Raw genomic sequence first — 17,185 nt, 5'->3', positions numbered from 1 at the left:
GACAATTTATTTATTCGGATTAAAAGTAGTCACTCAGATGACCGGAAGGACTAAAAGTGGAAAAAAATCAAAGTCAAGCACTACTTATGTCAGGAACGAAAGTTGTGAACCTAAATTGACGGAGTCACTAAAGTCATAGGACCAAAAGTGAAAAAAACTCTTTAGGACAAAGATTCACCTTCCAAGATAGATTTGGTCCATGTATAACAACTGGAACTCTCGAGTCTAGACTACTGCCACGAGTTGCTGAGTGATCTCTTTAGTCAAATGTGAATTGAGCTTATTGAATTAGTTCTAATGGTTTTTGGGTTTTCGGACCCAGGGAGGTCCAACACAACCTTGGTCGGTGGATTCACCTTTCACATGCGGCTTATAGAAAAATAAATAGAACGAATATAACTCAATGCTTTTTGTACGTGGAAACCGAAAGGAAAACCACGGGCCTTTTTGGGCGGTGCCAAGCCTAACTCCACTATGCATTTTGTAGGTATTTTTGTACATATTGTAGAGCTATTTTCTACAGATAGTATGGAAATATTGTGTAGGGAAGGAGCTATACTTTGTATATAGAGATGGAGTATGCTTTTTTGTGGTAGAATGGAGTCTTCTTGATAATCTTCTTGTTGTGTATGTGAATTGCCTTCTCTTGGGAGAGTGGTGTAGGAAGGGTGCTTGTATGTATGAATGAATGATGTCTTCTTAAAGGAGAAAGAGTAGTGAGTGGGAGAATAGTACTTGGGAGAGTCCTCCCACATGTAGATGAATGAGTGACCTCTCTCCTTGTGCTCTTCTTCTCCTTTTTATAGCTAGTCCATCTCCAAAAGTGTCTGTTGGACCATTAGTAGGGTATTGATGGGTGATAATTAGGGGGTTATGGGTATTAAGTTGGTTGATAAAGTGTCTAACGGCTAGTTAGTAAGTAGGGTAATGATTAGGTAATAATAGGGTAGTAAATAGGTTTCATGGGTGATAATGTAGGAATAACGGCTAGTTAGACCGACCCCCTACCCGTGCTGATCCCACACTCGCGCCGACTCCCGGGTCGAGCCGACTCCTCGGCCTGGCCCGTATCTCTTTTGGGCTTACTCCATTTTCCTCTCGGGCTTTGCTTCTCCTTCTTAGACTTGATCTCTTTTCTTCTTGGGCCCCGAGCCCACCGGGTTCACACCCATCAAGTTCGATAACCAAAATTTCATTGATCATTATCTTCATATTCATAAATTTGTCAATTTAATACAAATAGCGTTACAATTATATGAATCAGATGCGTACTAATTTCTATTCATCAGCTTCTCAGTTCTCAATTTGATAGCAATGAGCAGTGGGCGTTGGTGGTGACAGTTTAGTTAGGTTTTCCAGTGGTCACCGGAAAGAAAGTAACACTCGTGCCCGGACGATGAACGCCGGCGTTCAATTCTCCTCAGCAAGATAAAGTGAAAAGCTCAAAACCTCCGGCGTTGAAAATCGACGCGACAATACTATCTCTGAGAAATCGAATTGAAGATTCTGCAGAAACCTCTAAAATTTTCAAAAATCTGGCAATCAATCGAGACGACGGCACCTCCTCTGTCCAAACCAGTAAGTTCTACTGCAAAATTTCAAACTCTCATCTAAATTCATCCCGTTCTGACATATATTTGCATATTCCGAGCTTTAAAATCTCCATAATGTTTTCTCATTGTTGGGAATTTGTTGATTCGACCATTGTTGTAATTCTTAGTACATGGATTTTGGTATGTGGCGGTGTCGTTAGCTTATGCGGAGTGCTTAAAGAAAATGGAAGAATTATTGTGTTTGGTGAAAGAAAAAAAGAGGAATTATGAAATTATATGACATTATTCCATGTTTTTCATGTGATCGGTATCCTTGTTGCCGGAATATGCTCACATCTATGGCTTTGTTACACAATGTTTGTGGTGTAGTTGAGACAAACACATTCTTCAATTTGGTTCTTTATTCATTTAGATTTTTCGTTGAGACAGAACACGTCTTTCAATTTGTTGTGTGCATTCGAAAGCTTAATGATAAAGGAATGTGAAATCCATAAGTGTTATGGTTTTAAATACAGAACAGTGCTGTTTCTTGAAGGTTTTGTTCTTAGATATCATATTTCTGGCAGTGGACATAGAGGTTGAAGCTGCTATTGGTGACAGTTCTGCTTCTGCTGAAAGGCGGTTAGATTCGGGTGAAGAAAGTAGAGTTCAAGAACCAGTGGTGGGAATGGAGTTTGAGTCTGAAGATGCTGCCAAGGAATTTTATGACAACTATGCTAGGCGTGCCGGCTTTGTGATGCGCATTGATCAGTGTCGGAGGTCAGAAGTTGACAAGAGGATTCTTTCTAGGCGGCTCTCGTGTAATAAGCAGGGTTATTATGTGAAAATGAAAGACCAATTCGGGCCAGCTAGGAAGCCAAGAACGAGCACACGAGAAGGATGCAAGGCAATGATGCTGGTAAAGGTTGATAAGTCTGGTAAATGGGTTGTTACCAGATTCGTGAAGGAGCATACTCATCCATTGATTGTTTCTGGTCGCCCTTCCCGGAATGCTATGGTGAGTTTTGTGTTTTTTCCTTTTAAATCATTCACTGTTATAGTCAAGTGAATCGCAATGAACTGCTCAAATGCTTCTTTGATTATTAATCATTTATACTTGTAATCCTTAAGCTCAATCAACATTTTATTATTCTAGCATGGAAAAACCGAGATGATTAAAGGATTTAAAGCCATTGATTTCCTCTTCTGAAGATTTAAATAGCATTTCGCCACAGAAAACACCAATAGTCATCAAAGCATTATACACTGGCTACCATGTGTCCTTAACTAGCGAAGTTTCTAATAGATATCCAGGCCCCAAATTAACTCATTTTCAAATCTTATTCTTACAGGACCATAAAGACCGGAGGATACATGAGCTGACTATGGAGTTGAACCGTCAGGATAGGCTCTGTGAGTTGTACAGAGACCAGCTAAACACTTTGTTGAAATATATTGAGGAGCAGATTGAGGTTGTATCTGGAAAAGTTCAAGTAGTTGTCAGCAATGTAAACCAAGTTGAAAAAGAAGCACGGAAGCCACCAAATCAATAGTCTGCAATACACACCCGGTACGCCACTGGTATTAGTTTTCATTTTTGTTATTTACTCATCTGGTGGTTGATTGAACTTGAAACAACAAAACCAAGATAAATATGCTGTTGATTTTCAGCATTGAGTTTTACCAAGTCGTAAAACTTCTCTTTTTGGGGGTGGCTGAGACTTGAGGAGTTGGTATAACCTCTAATGCCCCCCTGGTGGAGATTGCTTCTGCATTAGGGACAATCGTCAAGAATTGGGAAATAGTCTGCCATTTTTGTTGCATAGATGGAGCTTGATCAAGAGCAGGAAGAATGAGCTCAGGATGGAAGAAGCCATTCTGCCTTCTGGGCGGGCTACATTGTTAAGGCATAATGCTAGTCTTTATTGCAATCTTGGTATGAATATAGAGTGGAAGGTTTCATTAAAGTAAATATGGAGTATTTCTTGTTTCTAATTGCATCTCATAATTTTCATTTTTATATGCCCCCACGCCGACTTCTTTTTCAGGCCTCCAGCCAACCCCAAACACCTAATATTTTTCCAACTTCTTTTATAAGGAGGCGTTGTTGACTGAGCCCCGACCCCCACCCCAAAAAAAAAAAAAAGGATTTGCAGTCTAAACCCTAGAGCTCCCGTTTACCTTTGATCTTTGTCCTAGAAGGCTTGACTACCAGCAAAATAGACTATCAACTTGACTTTGACTTGATCAATCAACTGAACTCTGCTCTAAGGGTGTGAATATGTTGATTGATTTGTGAGAAATGTTAGAGATATTAGTTGAATATAGACTATATACATAAATTTGCTCTCCCTTAGTTTATAAATGGTACACAAAGTACAAATGTACCCACAATATGACAAGAGTGGTTGTAGGTAAATAACTAAACTTGAATACAACATGCATGCTTTCATTTTCCCTTTGCAGGTTAGTCTGAAGGGCTTAAGGCAGCAAAACCACCACCCTTCATCATCTTCCTGAACTCATCATAGTTGACCATGCCATCCCCATCCACATCCACCTTGGTGATTATATTCTTGCAGTCATCCACGGTTCTTCCCTGCATCAGCCCCAGGGCCACCAGTACCGACCGGAGCTCCTCCACGGTGATGAACCCATCGCCGTTCTGGTCAAACACGTTGAAAGCTTCCCGCATGTCCTCTTCATCTCCTCCGATGCCCCTCTCGTCCAAGAGCACCTCGTACAGCGCCCCAAACTCCTCCATGTCCACATGCCCGTCCCCGTTCACGTCGATCTTCTCGATCATCTGGATCAGCTCCTTCTCCGGAATGTGTATGTTCAGCTTCTCCAACGAGTCGCTCAGCTCCTTCCTTGTGATCTTCCCGTTTCCGTTCCTGTCAAACATAAGGAAAACCCTACGAAGTTCTGCTGGATTCATTTCCCTGGGAACACAATACAATCAGACAAAGGAGAGCCTAGGAAATCAAGATTTTGGGTTCTTTTGGTGTGTTTATGTTGCCTGCAAGAGAAATATATATGAGGAAAGGGGAGATACCAGTTATGAGAGAGACATCAATAGGAATCTGAACGTTCACAAGGGTGAAAGTGAATGAGGAAACAAATTCGTAAGGGAGAAGACAAGGTTAGTTGGAATTGCAAGAAAAAGACATGCATTGTAACAGGGAAAAGTAAATAAATAGGAAAATGTAAAAGTCAAAGGAGGAGTTAAGAGGGGATAACGAGGGTTAGCAATAACTTGAGGACACCAATGTTTGTCTCAAAATCTCAAAATCAGAATATATCATCAAGTCAAATGAAAATGGGAGGTATCTAAGGTAACCAAAAAGATACCGTGTTTGGGAGAGTTAGCTCAAATGGACTTGATCAAAACTCAATTAAATTAGTTTTGGTAGGGAATATACCCCCGAGTGTAATTACCCATACGTACTGTATACTTGCTCAGTACCCGGTCAAGCCACCCTGAGGAGCTATTCCTTGCCACCCTGAGGAGCTATTCCCAAGCACTTCTGACCTCAAACAGACCGGCCCAATTTAGACGTGAAGACCGAGCAGAAGCTTAGGTAACAATAGTCTGTGCCTGCCTTCTTTGTCCAACCCGACCTTCTCAGGTTGGGATGGCAGAAACGAGGATATCAAGAACCTTCGCACATGTGGGGGAATCAACAGAGCCTCTGACCTTCCCCTATGCATGGGTCACACATGTCGCACATGTCGAGCTTCCGGCATGTGCTCCCTTCCCCCCTATAAATAGGGCATTAAATGCTAGGAAGGGGGACTTTTTGACATTTTTCACATAACTATTGCTAGTTCAGGACCTAAAACCAACAAGCAGACAATAAAAAGATCCAATACGTATTTGTGGATACAACAGTATTAACCACATTAGTTTTATTGAAAATAGGAGGTATCAACTCAGAGCTGTCCCAAATGGACCTCACCAAAACTCGACTCGATTAGTTTTATTTAATGGTATGGGATGCTGGATACCAATGGAATATGCAAAATAATAATAATAATAATAAAATAATAATAATAATAATAATAATAATAATAATAATAATAATAATAATAATAATAATAATAATAATAATAATAAGGTATGGTGGAGGTGGGGACAAGTGGAGATTCAGGGATCATGAAGGGTTGGGAATTGGGATTGATTGAACTTGAGTAAGGCAATTGTTGTGGAAATGGTGTTTGTGTTCATACCTTCAGGGTTAATTGGAACCTGGAGAAGAATAGGTCTTCCATCAACTAGTCAGTTCTTAGCCAATCTTTTCTAAACCCCATTCCACACTCAACAAAGATTGCACCATCAGCAATAACACACCAACATGCAAAACACACTAGGGTATGGAAAGTAGAATCTCACTGTTGTAATCACACATTCACACCAATATAAAATCAAGCCACAACTAAACACTAATGAAGTCGGCATGAGAAGCAGTTTAAGATGAAATAAAGTAAGCTATAATGTGACAGAGAAGAAAGCTATCCGGTAATGGCCATGAGTTAGTAAAGCACAACAACCAAGAGTTAAGTACTCACTCAGGTTGAGAGGCAATAGCCACACGCCCACACCCCTCTCCAGCATTTAAACAAGGCAAGACTACACGAGGGAGATAATGGCGCCTATAGAACACCATCTCCCGCAATTGAAGAAGCCAAGAATACATGAGGGAGATAATGGCCTATAAAATAATCACCACGACTCCACGAAAGAACATGTAGGAGATAACGGTCCAGAAACACCAAAAATAAGGCTCAGTTTTTCACCAGCAACTGTGAAAAGTTGGTCTCTACATTGGCAGTTTGGTGCTACATAAGAAAGGAAAAAGCCTTTTCAATTTCAAATGTTCAATGACTTCAATCCCTACATGGCACATCTTAGAAGGCAACAGTTTTATTCACTGAAACATCCTCTATACTCCGATCTTCTGAAACAGAACACCACACTAAACAGCTCAATTCTATAATTTCATCCTCTTAAAAGTATGTATGCTACCACAGTACCTCCATTACCTGCATTTTCTTTGTCTTTTCACCCCTAGCATGGCATGAGCATATGAATTTTTCATCTGTAAATGTTAGTAATGGCGCAGTGTAATAACTTGTACTGCAAACTAGCCATGAAGGAAATTGATTTCATAGAACAGAAATAGTGGTATTCCATAGAATTTTACAATTGTCAGAGTGAACTGAGAACATTTCAAGTACTATAAGCAGTTGAAAATATTATTATTCAATTAAAACTGTAAAAGCACTGGAGATCCAGTTCAGTAACCTTACTATTCCTCTACGGAATATCCCAAGGCTTAGGCTCAGGAACCGCCACGACCATCCCTTGCAGCTCTGGAGTGAGGACAACCTGGCATCCGAGCCTGGAGTGCTTGTTCAGAACCCTAGCCCTAGAGTTCCTCCTCAGCACATACTGCTCATCGTAGGTAGGCGGGGGGAGCTTCTCGAGCCACTCCTGAGCAATGTGGACCTCGCACTCGGCGGAGCAAGAGTCGATCTCCTCCAGCCGGTGGGAAGCCGGGTCGATCAGGCCGTGGTTTGTTAGAGCCTTGAGAAGAGTGTGGCCGGAGAGTCCGACGACGTCACGCTTCAGGCCATCGGGGTCTATGGCGAAGAGCTTCACGATCCGATCGGCGACCTTTGCCGAGGGAGTCGGCGATGATGAGACGGTCGCGGAGGAACGAGTAACGGTGGCGCGAAAGGAGTGAGAGAGGAGTGGGTTTCGGGAGATTTGCGAAGAGAGTCTGTGCAGATGAGCGATTGCCATTTTAGAGAGCTCGACGAGTGAAAATGGTAAAATTCTTATTATATATATATGATCATGGATTTTATTTTCTTTTATTTTTTCACTTTAATTTTAATTTATAAAAATATTTTCATTTAATTTAAAATATTCTCAAATATAATTGGGGTAATGGGGTTACTGGAGTCCAACACAAGGGAAGTTTGAGATTCATAATGATTGAACTTAAAACTTTATGGTTACTAAATTATCAGCTCAATTAGTTTACTGCAATTATTATTGTATGGACTATGAATTACACAATTGGGTGGATTATACTATCAAATAATGTATATTTAGTACATAAATAATATAATTTTTAGTATATTAAAAATATACACTGTATTAAAAAAAATACATTATTTTGTATAATGTACATTTAGTACACAAATAATATATTTTTAATATATTAAAAATGTACTTTTTGTTATGGTTCACACAGTAATTTGCCGCCTGACTGGAGTTGCTCAAAAAAAAAAAAAATACTAACACAACATGTGAACATCAGAACATAAATTCTAGAAGAGAAAAAGATGGCCTGAAAGGGGTGACTGAGTGGATGAGGCATGATTCTCATTCAGTTTGATTTTTGTCTACATCCTCTCAATTTGAAGGCTATTGTTTAGGAACAGAATTTACGAAATGCACACCAAAAACAAACCTCTTCTGCAAGAGTGAAGCTACAAAGCCCCAAAATAAAAGCAATGGATAGATGCAATGCCTACAACTGAAGCAATGCACAAAGCTTGAAACTTGCCCATTACCAAAATTCTCTTCCTGTTTGGAGTTCCAACTGCAATTCCATTTCTGAAAAGAATGAGAAGCAAAAAACAAGAAGGGGATCATGAGATGATCTTTGGAGAACTCATTAGTCAGAACAGTGATGGAAAATCAGTTCCTGGAAAATCAGTTTCCATTCAACTATACAGCTCCACCAAGGTTGACCCAAGTGAGTTCAATCATCAGATAACTAAAATCACGAGTCTTTTATACGCATAATGTGGTGAAAAGCGAAAACATACTTGGACGTTTTGCAGGCACTGGAAAAGGGAAGCTGAGCAAGAAAGCAAACGTTAAGCAAGGGAAGAGCATCACAGACAAGATTAGAGGAATCAAAACCTCATCGTACAGGTTCGGAGTTGCTGTCAATCCAGATTTTGGACTTCCAGGGGCTTTCGTTGTTAAAAACCATCACAAGCACGAGTTTTATCTTCAGTCCTTGGTTCTCCAGGCTCAAGATGATACGCTGATTCATTTTGAATGCAATTCTTGGATTTATCCCTCCCAGCTAACTCAAGTGGACCGGGTTTTCTTCTCCAGCAATGTAAGTAGGAATATCATTAGTTTAAAGTATGATTGCTTAGTTACTCACCGGACATCTTTCTTGAATTCTGTAGTGTTATCTTCCAAATGAAACGCCAAATGGGCTGCTGGAGCTGAGGAAAGAAGAGCTGCTCAGCTTGAGAGGAGATGGAACGGGACAGATAGAAGAATGGGATCGGATTTATGATTATGGAAAGTATGATGACCTTGGTGATCCTGCTAGAGGGCCCAAATATGTTAGACCTGTCCTGGGAGGATCTGATGTGTATCCATATCCACGCAGAGCAAAAACTAGTCACACGGATAGTAACAATGGATCCAAAAGTAACGGTTACTCCAATCTTTTCCCTCAGATAATTTCTGTTTAAATCTATAGCAGCCATACATGTCTGTTTTGTTTTTTTTTTTTCTTGGGTGATTTCCAGGTCTGGAAAAAACCAACCAGAAGGGAGTGTTTGACATAGAGATTACGGTCCCTCCGGATGAAAGATTTAGCCCTGAGAAGCTATCAGAGCTAACCAAGAACAGTATCCAGGCTGCTTTGCATTTTGTTGTTTCTCAGGGAAAATCAGATTTCAGAGATTTCAAAGACACGAGGCCTTTCCACTCGTTCATTGAGATGTATGGGCTATTTAGGCGGTACAAAAGCCATGAAGTAGACGAATGGGCAATAAAGAAACTGAGAACTCTAGTACCTGATGAGCTTTTCAAGAAGATAAAACGTGCTATCAAAGAGTACACAGTGAGATTTCCTCTGCCTCAAATCATAAGAGGTGATGCTGCATTTTGGCGGATGGCCAGAATTCTTATCTAATTATTTTTGTTTTCATGACTAATTGTTCTTCATCCTTCCCTGATAATTATATATTTCAGGAGATGAGTTTGCATGGAAGGAGGATGAGGAATTTGCACGACAGATGCTTGCAGGAACTAATGCAACAGTAATACAATGTTTGCAGGTACTATAAGGTTAGTTGCTCGAACTGAAATTCTAAACTGAACAAGTTTCTGAACTGTATGTTACCTTTATTTCCGATGCAGAAATTCCCACCGGAAAGCAGTAAAGGGGTGGTCAGCTCCATCAAACTATCCCGCATAAAGCATAATCTTGACGGCTTGACTCTTCAAGAGGTAAACAAACATTAACAGTGCAGAAATTCATAGTTAGCCTCCTAGTTATTGTCAAGCAAGCATTCTACTATGTGATTTCTTTAGAGTTTCTTGTTAATTTCTTTGCCGTTGATGAATCTTCAAGGCAATGAATCAGTGGAGGATCTTCATACTGGATCACCATGATTATCTCATGCCATTTTTAGAGAGAGTTAGCCAACATGGCATATGTGCCTACGCATCCAGAACTCTATTATTCTTGAAGGATGATGGCACACTGAAGCCACTGGCAATAGAACTTTGTTTTCCAAATTCTTCATCTGGATCTGAGAGTGAAATTCAGAGGGTTTTTTATCCCAAAGCTGAAGAATCTGAGGCGGCCATATGGCATCTTGCTAAAGCTCACGTCGCTGTTAATGATTCTGGCTATCATCTATTAATCAACCACTGGTAACATTAGCATTAACTTGTCCATAAGTTTAAATTGCACCAGATAATAGTAACCGAGCAGAAGTTTTCTTACAGGTTAAAAACTCATGCGGTTGTTGAGCCATTTATAATTGCCACCAGAAGACAGTTAAGTAGGATGCACCCAGTCCACCGGTTACTGGAACCGCACTTCAAGGACACTATGCACATCAATGCACTGTACAGGAAAGTGGTTATGAATGCAGGTGGGATCTTGGAGAAGACCCTTTTCACTGGTGAAGTCTCGATGGAGATCTCTTCTGCACTCTATAAACACTGGAGATTTGATGAACAAAGCCTTCCAGCTGATCTTATTAAGAGGTTCATATTCATATTCAGAGATTGAGGAGACCTGTTATGCTTCCTAGCCATTAAAGAAGTTAGGGAAAGTTGCATTTTTGGTCCTTCAGTTGTACCCACGTGGTACAAACTTGACCCCTGAGTTATGTGTGTGACCATCTTTAACCCCTAAGTTATGCACGAAGTGGTGATTTTAGTCCCTTGGGGACTATTTCTACTACCAATATGGCAATATGTAACTTTTAGTAAAGTGACGGATTTGGTCCTTCAAGGGCTAAACTCATCACTTTGCGCATAACTTAGGGGTTAAAGATGGTCAAGCATATAACTAAAGGACTAAGTCTGTACTACAGGTATAACTGGAGGACCAAAAATGCAATTTTCCCGAAGAAGTTATATTTTACTAACCAGAATCTGGAAAATGCAGGGGCATGGCATTTTATAACCCGGAACATCCGGCTGGGGTGCAGCTTGTTATTGAAGATTATCCATATGGTGCAGATGGACTAGAGATATGGGTAGCAATCAAGAAATGGGTAGAAGACTTCTGTTCACACTTCTATCATGATGATGAGTCCTTAAAATCTGATAATGAGATCCAAGAATGGTGGTCAGAGATTCGAAACATTGGTCATGGCGATAAGAGCACCGAAACATGGTGGTCCTCAATGACCACACTCTCTGAGCTAATTGAAGCTCTAACAACTCTCATATGGCTTTCCTCTGGTTTTCATGCCTCAGTGAACTTCGGGCACTATGGATACACCGGTTATCCACCAAACCGTGCTACAAAATGCCGGAGATTCATTCCCTATGAAGGGACTATGGAGTTTGGTGACTTTCTTGAGGACCCAGACAGGTATTTCCTAGGAATGTTACCAAACAGGTTTGATGTTACCCTGCACATGGCATTGGCAGAGGTTGTGTCAAGGCACGCATCAGATGAAGTGTACCTGGGACAGCAGCAATCACCAGATTATTGGATGGGCGATGAATGGATTCAGCATAGGTTCAGGAGATTCATAAAGGAGCTTACAGAAGTAGAGAAAAGAATTCGGGAAAGAAACGCAGACCTTAGGCTATCGAACAGATGGGGTCCTGCAAAAATTTCTTACACGCTTCTGTGTCCTGATGTCTCCAATTCTGTGTCTGGCCGGAGCCTCTCGGGGAGAGGAATACCTAATAGCATCTCCATATGAAAGCTGTAACAATCAAGACAGATTCTTTTCAACAATATCCAAATTTGACACTAAATCATTTCTACCAGATATGGTGTTGTATGAAGATCAATTCTTTCAGTATTACATAAACTATAATTGCAGAATTCACAGTACTTCACACTGTCAGAACATTGAAACCTCTATGGGTTCCTTAAAGTAAGAATTTTATTCACAATACATTTTCACAGTCTTGTTCTCTCCTAACCCCTCTCAGGAAAGATATGGTTTCTTTCCAAACTCGAAAATCACCCAAATAATAGAGGATAAACATTCCTTATTTTTCAAAGGAAATAATCAACTTCACTATAGTATCTAATGTTTCATATGCTCTTTCCCTCGAGCCAGCGGGTATAAAATGCCAACGCCTCCTTAGGTTTGTACTCCGGGACAGTGTGCCCAGCACCCTGAAATTTTGAGAAGTCAGATTGAATTATCATCCAATCCGAAGTTAACAAAATGGAGAAATAAAAGGAAAACATTTTTTTGTTCTTTTGGTTTGCTGTCGAACAGAGGATGTGTGTGCCCTGTACCTTAATGGTGAGAAAGGTGAGGTTGTAGTCATAACCTTGAATATACCTGCAAACAATAAATCAAATTTGCAGCAAGAAGTTCCATGTCAGCAATTACAGGACGAGGAAAACTGTAAAGCGGAAAAAAAAAAAAAAAAAAAAGGTTCGAGAAATATCAAATACTGTGATGAAGCATACCCTGCAACTTGCTCATTCACAATCCAAGGCCTCCACTCATCGATGATCTTATATCCAACTGACCTTGTCCACGCTTCACTCCCAGTATATGGTACACACATATCATGATCACCACTGCAAGAAATATTTGGTGTTAGGGGTCAGTCAAGAATCAGATCATAGTGCAAAAGCATTCATAGAAGAGCCCCAGCACGAGGGAGGTCTATCCTTGAACATGCAAACGGAGAGGAACTCCATGTTATGTACTCACTCTAGCATGGTACGATATTGAAAGAAGTGAAAAAAAAGGGTGTTTACCTGAATATAAGTGCCCGATAACCCCGGGAGGTTAGATTTTTATGATACTTGATCATGCTTCCAGAATCATGCGTAAAAGTAATCTTATCTGTACATAGCTCAAAAGGACCGGTGAGTGCTTCCTGTAGTACCAAAGAATTGTCAATCACTGCTCTAAAAGATAATTTAGAGTCTGGGATGGTAGCAACTTACTTGTTCTGCATGAATGGCTTTCCTCACTTCGGGGCTGCTCAACCACGCAGTGGCAACTGTATCATCCTGTGTATTAAATCTCCAAATACGTAAGGGTAGTGAAATACTGAAATGGATCACATACATAAAGGGGGATCATAATCCCTTCCAAAATTCTCGTATTATCAAATCATCCTTTTATAATTTTTCATAAGCCCTTCCAAGAACACCAATATAGTGTTGCTTTCCTGTTTAAAGTACAATTCTTATGGTGAACAAGTATTAAGGCAATGACTTGAAACTGACTTACAGTGCACGGGACATTGCCACTTTGAAGAAGCTGAGGCCAGGTTGGGACAATTCCATCTCTTACAGGAGCCCTAAGAGGCCATGCACGGCCAAACATTCTGGTTCTTACAGCAAGAGGCCTTTCAGTCTCTCCAAGTTTTCGGAAGCTCAATGGTAAATTTGGATTTACATGCATGATCGTACTAGATTCTTTGGCATGGTAGCATGGCTCTAGAATGTCATATATATTTAAACCCGCAATCTCCTGTATATGTTCAGAAATTTAATCCAGGTCCAACTCCAACGAAGCAACAAATACAGCAATGTTTTACCAATAGGACTAACAAACGTAAGACTTACTGCATCAACTTTTGCAAGCTTGTTCTCACAAGTGCTACTGTCGGGATCATAGTAGTTTCCATGGCATTCAGCTATAACTTCCTGCTCATAAAGCAACAACTATAAGAGAATTGTTGCTAGAAACGAGAGGACCACATTAATGTTACTTGTGTTTATGCTTCTAAATTTTACTTATGAAAACTACCTTATGATCAAAATGCAGTGGAAGAGCACAAGGGATTATCTATGCACTATCCGGGCTTCCCCATTAAGCAGTCAATACAAGAAAACCGATGACAAAGAGCAGGAGATCAAATTTGGAAAGGGGAGGGGGCATTTTTTTTGGTCAAACCACGAGGTGTCCTAAGAAGGCCCTAACTGTAGGAGGCACCTTTAAGCCCGTACCATACTCAGACTAATCCTCGTTCGCACCGGCCCGACCCAATTAAGAGGCAAAGTGCTGGCTAGATTGGTTTTTCCATATGAGAGGGGGTTTGAACTCCCAACCTCTCTTAAGGGACGAGAGGAGGGGGCATATTTGATCTTATATGTATTTAGGTTCCATTTGTGTCCAATATTAACACTTGAAGTATCTCTCTTAGAGAAGAGGGATAGAGGGGATAGATTAACGTATTTTAAGGCTGAGAACTAAAGATATGTTGAAATAGTAGGTAAGTAAAGACTGAGACAATAATAGCATATGCAAAAACATAGAAACCGAAATAAATAAATAAAATTCATACCTCATATAATGTATCTGAGATCAGGCCCATTCCATGTACAAATGGCACAAGAGCATTACCATCGAACTCGTCATCTGTTACTCCATTCCCCACTATGTAACCCTGCATATAACAAATTTATTTAGAAGTATAAAGTCATAACTTGACAGATGAAGCAAAGAAATGATTCACCTTAAAGTTTAGAACCGGCTTTACAGCAGCATCAATACCTGCCAAGCAAATAGAATGAAAGAGTTTAGTTCCATTCAACATTGCAGTCTGTATCAGTTTCCAGAAGAAATACCTTGTACTACTTCATAAGATAGAGTTGGCACATATACTCCAGCATAAGATTCTCCGGCTATAAAAAACGGGTTGGGAAGGAACTCTTTATATAGCTCAAACCACTAGTCTCAACAATAAGCAAACAAGAATAAGCCACATCAGAAGAGCCAAAACAAGTCATAAAAAGGAAGTTTTAGAATTTTTAACACTATGGACCCAGTTACTTGTAGGATACCTTGAGGAGGAAGGTATGGGAATCAGAAGCAGTCTTTAGGTCGCCCGTTATGTAGTCAGTTTCATTGTCTGAATAGGATAATCCAACACCAGAAGGAGAATCCAAATATATAATATTGGTAACCTGAGAGGATTAGAAGAATTTCCATAAATATTAAGTCATCAATGAAAATTAAATACAATCACAATACTTATATCTCATCAATATATAGTTGGTGAAGTAGAGAGTTGATCGAAGGTTAAAGGTTAGGATTATAGAGAAGAATTTTGGTTTTGATACAGGTGCAGCAGAACAGAAGGTATACACAGATTAGAGGTGATGAATATGGGAAAAAAAAATCCCCCAATCTGTACTTCTTTATTTTATTTTGCTTTTGGGTAATTATTGGTTGGATATAAACACAAATGACACAATTTCAAGACAGACAATAACTGATCTGTTTAAATTTGGGAAAGATGAATTACTGACAGTTAATCTGATTCCATTTAGCCTGGGGATTTGATAATATCAAAGTTTCATCATTCTTATTTCTTTCATTAAAAGAAAATGACAATGCTATATGGACCAAATTTTTGTGCCATCTCATGTGACTTCATCTTATTCTTATGGTGAGGTCGGGCAATCCATAGATAGCTAGTGAATTGACACTTTTCAGAAACCATATCAATTGGTACAATATTTGGTGCAAATACCATTTTCCAAAATTAAAAATAATAATAATAATATACGCCTACCTCAGTTAGTGCATGATATTCATCTCACATCCTACATAAGTGTTAATACATTGACTTCTTTAAAAAATTACAAAAATTAAAAAGATACTATTTTTTGTCACTAATCTTTTTTATAATATTTTCAAGCATATGTCCTAAGTTTTTACTTGGTAGTGGCAGGGAGGGGCAAGGCAGGTAAGTCATATAGTAGTATAGTTACAGAGACCTGTGAATCCATATAAATTATTACCTTGGTCCAGCTATAAGGATTAAGATGCAGAGTGGGCAAGCTACCACTTGTCTTCCCTAGCTCAAAATTGAAAGGTCCTGCAAATGAGATAAAGAAAGAAGATGGAGAAATCAAATCTCTTCTTCTAAGGCTAACACTATAAAAACCAGGAAAGTGCCACTCAATTGTGTAAACCCAATTCCCAACAACATCTCAGTATCTCACAATGGCATCAAATCATAACAACAATTTCATTCTAGCTACTGCTGAAATAGTAAAGTTAGAAGTTATGTATGGGTTAACTTATTAGAACAGTTACCATGTTCATAGACAAAGCCATCAAAGCTAGAGCAGCCAGGCCCCCCATTGAGCCACAGCACCACTGGATCCTTGGATGGGTTTCTTTCAGACTCCACAAAGTAATAAAACAGTTTCTTCCCAGAGGTCTCATCTATCGTCACATACCTGAATTCCCATTCAAGCAAAAACACAAACAGATATAGTCATTACCAAAACACAAGAAAAAAGTCAAACTTTCACTTTCCACCACATCCATCCGGGCAAAAACACAATTACTACTACAAATCACCAAACAACCAACAAAAGGAACTGCCCAATAAACAGCAAAATACCCATTTAAAGAAATGCACGAATAAATAAAAAAGTGTATACCCAGCATAGTGCTTTGAAGGGAGAGTGCCATTGAAGCCAGGAATCCGAGTGACCAGTGCACCATCGGGTGCTGATTTTGTGAGCTGAAGTAGAGGAAGCAAGAAGCAGACAAGTGTGAGGTGCAAAGGAAGACCGTTTTTAACCATGTTTAAGTATGAGGATACTGTTCTGAGACTCTGAGAGAACAGAGATATATCTACTGCTATAGTATAGATGTACTAAAACATTAAATACAGTCCAGAAAAGTGGGTAAATTTAATGATTTCTGGTGAACATTTGACTGTAATTAGTATGAGAGTGTGAGATAGTGGGATATTACTCGTTGCTTGGAAGGAAAGTGGTCAGATTTTGTCGTTTACTGTCCAAGTTTCCTTCAAAGGAAACTTCAACAGTAAGGCAGTGACAGTGATGGCACTACCCTCTATATATATATATATATATATATATATATATATATATATATATATATATATATATATATTTTAATGTTATTGACTCTATTACATTGAAGTATCTGCCATATATACTTTGATTTGGAGCGAACTACTATATATAGTGTTGTAAGAACTGAAATTTTAAGTGGTTGTGTATTAATGGGTCTTAATTGATAATTGATTATAAAATTAATTATTTTAATTGGGTTAGTTGGACAATTATTTATTTAATTGTGTTAATTAAATGGCTCAATAAATAATTAATTGATTTAATTACTTAATTAAATGTAATTGGATGTTAGATTGTTCGGTCTAAGAT

The 17,185-nt window shown here is 39.3% G+C and overlaps 5 protein-coding genes and 1 long non-coding RNA gene across 10 annotated transcripts; 2 read left to right on the top strand and 4 right to left on the bottom strand.

Moving 5' to 3' along the window:
* Positions 1-1,186: 1,186 nt before the first annotated feature.
* Positions 1,187-4,087, top strand: LOC109173620 (protein FAR1-RELATED SEQUENCE 5-like). Of its 4 annotated transcripts, XR_002052937.1 has the most exons (5): positions 1,188-1,578; positions 2,120-2,550; positions 2,885-3,102; positions 3,204-3,468; positions 3,999-4,087. XR_002052937.1 is itself a non-coding variant. In XM_019322859.1 (4 exons), coding segments are annotated over exons 1-3 (633 nt in total). In that variant the 5' UTR covers positions 1,187-1,577; the 3' UTR covers positions 3,086-3,102; positions 3,999-4,084. The 4 variants fall into 4 exon arrangements, 3 of the variants coding, with proteins under 3 accessions (XP_019178404.1, XP_019178403.1, XP_019178405.1); XM_019322859.1 differs by lacking the exon at positions 3,204-3,468 and having other exon boundaries at positions 1,187-1,578; positions 3,999-4,084; XM_019322858.1 differs by lacking the exon at positions 3,999-4,087 and having other exon boundaries at positions 3,204-3,527.
* Positions 3,847-6,643, bottom strand: LOC109173621 (calmodulin-like protein 3). 2 transcript variants are annotated; one of them, XM_019322861.1, is made up of 3 exons: positions 6,576-6,606; positions 6,102-6,244; positions 3,847-4,474 (listed from the first exon to the last, which is right to left on the bottom strand). In XM_019322861.1, exons 1-3 carry the CDS (start codon positions 6,579-6,581, stop codon positions 4,000-4,002), a joined length of 624 nt encoding a protein of 207 aa, XP_019178406.1. In that variant the 5' UTR covers positions 6,582-6,606; the 3' UTR covers positions 3,847-3,999. The 2 variants fall into 2 exon arrangements, with proteins under 2 accessions (XP_019178406.1, XP_019178408.1); XM_019322863.1 differs by lacking the exon at positions 6,102-6,244 and having other exon boundaries at positions 6,576-6,643.
* A 40-nt stretch (positions 6,644-6,683) lies between these two features.
* Positions 6,684-7,362, bottom strand: LOC109173622 (ferredoxin-2, mitochondrial-like). Its single transcript, XM_019322864.1, has one exon. It carries the CDS (start codon positions 7,336-7,338, stop codon positions 6,850-6,852), a length of 489 nt encoding a protein of 162 aa, XP_019178409.1. The 5' UTR covers positions 7,339-7,362; the 3' UTR covers positions 6,684-6,849.
* Positions 7,363-8,146: 784 nt separating this feature from the next.
* On the top strand, positions 8,147-11,870 carry LOC109173611 (linoleate 9S-lipoxygenase 5, chloroplastic-like). Its single transcript, XM_019322843.1, has 9 exons — positions 8,147-8,302; positions 8,391-8,677; positions 8,751-9,000; positions 9,102-9,449; positions 9,550-9,635; positions 9,718-9,807; positions 9,932-10,236; positions 10,312-10,575; positions 10,982-11,870. The coding sequence occupies exons 1-9, from the start codon at positions 8,170-8,172 to the stop codon at positions 11,751-11,753; spliced, it is 2,535 nt and encodes an 844-aa protein (XP_019178388.1). The 5' UTR covers positions 8,147-8,169; the 3' UTR covers positions 11,754-11,870.
* On the bottom strand, positions 9,441-10,400 carry LOC109173623. The gene is made up of 3 exons (XR_002052938.1): positions 10,310-10,400; positions 9,701-9,798; positions 9,441-9,529 (listed from the first exon to the last, which is right to left on the bottom strand). It is a non-coding gene; the product is annotated as an uncharacterized LOC109173623 (long non-coding RNA).
* LOC109173614 (serine carboxypeptidase 1-like) lies at positions 11,833-16,701 on the bottom strand. Its single transcript, XM_019322849.1, has 14 exons — positions 16,433-16,701; positions 16,080-16,225; positions 15,782-15,858; positions 14,819-14,941; positions 14,603-14,705; positions 14,491-14,528; positions 14,320-14,421; positions 13,598-13,678; positions 13,260-13,502; positions 12,971-13,036; positions 12,779-12,900; positions 12,482-12,595; positions 12,305-12,350; positions 11,833-12,178 (listed from the first exon to the last, which is right to left on the bottom strand). The coding sequence occupies exons 1-14, from the start codon at positions 16,576-16,578 to the stop codon at positions 12,095-12,097; spliced, it is 1,491 nt and encodes a 496-aa protein (XP_019178394.1). The 5' UTR covers positions 16,579-16,701; the 3' UTR covers positions 11,833-12,094.
* Positions 16,702-17,185: the final 484 nt, after the last annotated feature.

The sequence above is a fragment of the Ipomoea nil genome, unplaced genomic scaffold (genome assembly GCF_001879475.1).
Source record: "Ipomoea nil cultivar Tokyo-kokei standard unplaced genomic scaffold, Asagao_1.1 scaffold0482, whole genome shotgun sequence".
Lineage (NCBI taxonomy): Eukaryota > Viridiplantae > Streptophyta > Magnoliopsida > Solanales > Convolvulaceae > Ipomoea > Ipomoea nil.
This window is presented reverse-complemented; position numbering and strand designations above follow the sequence as displayed.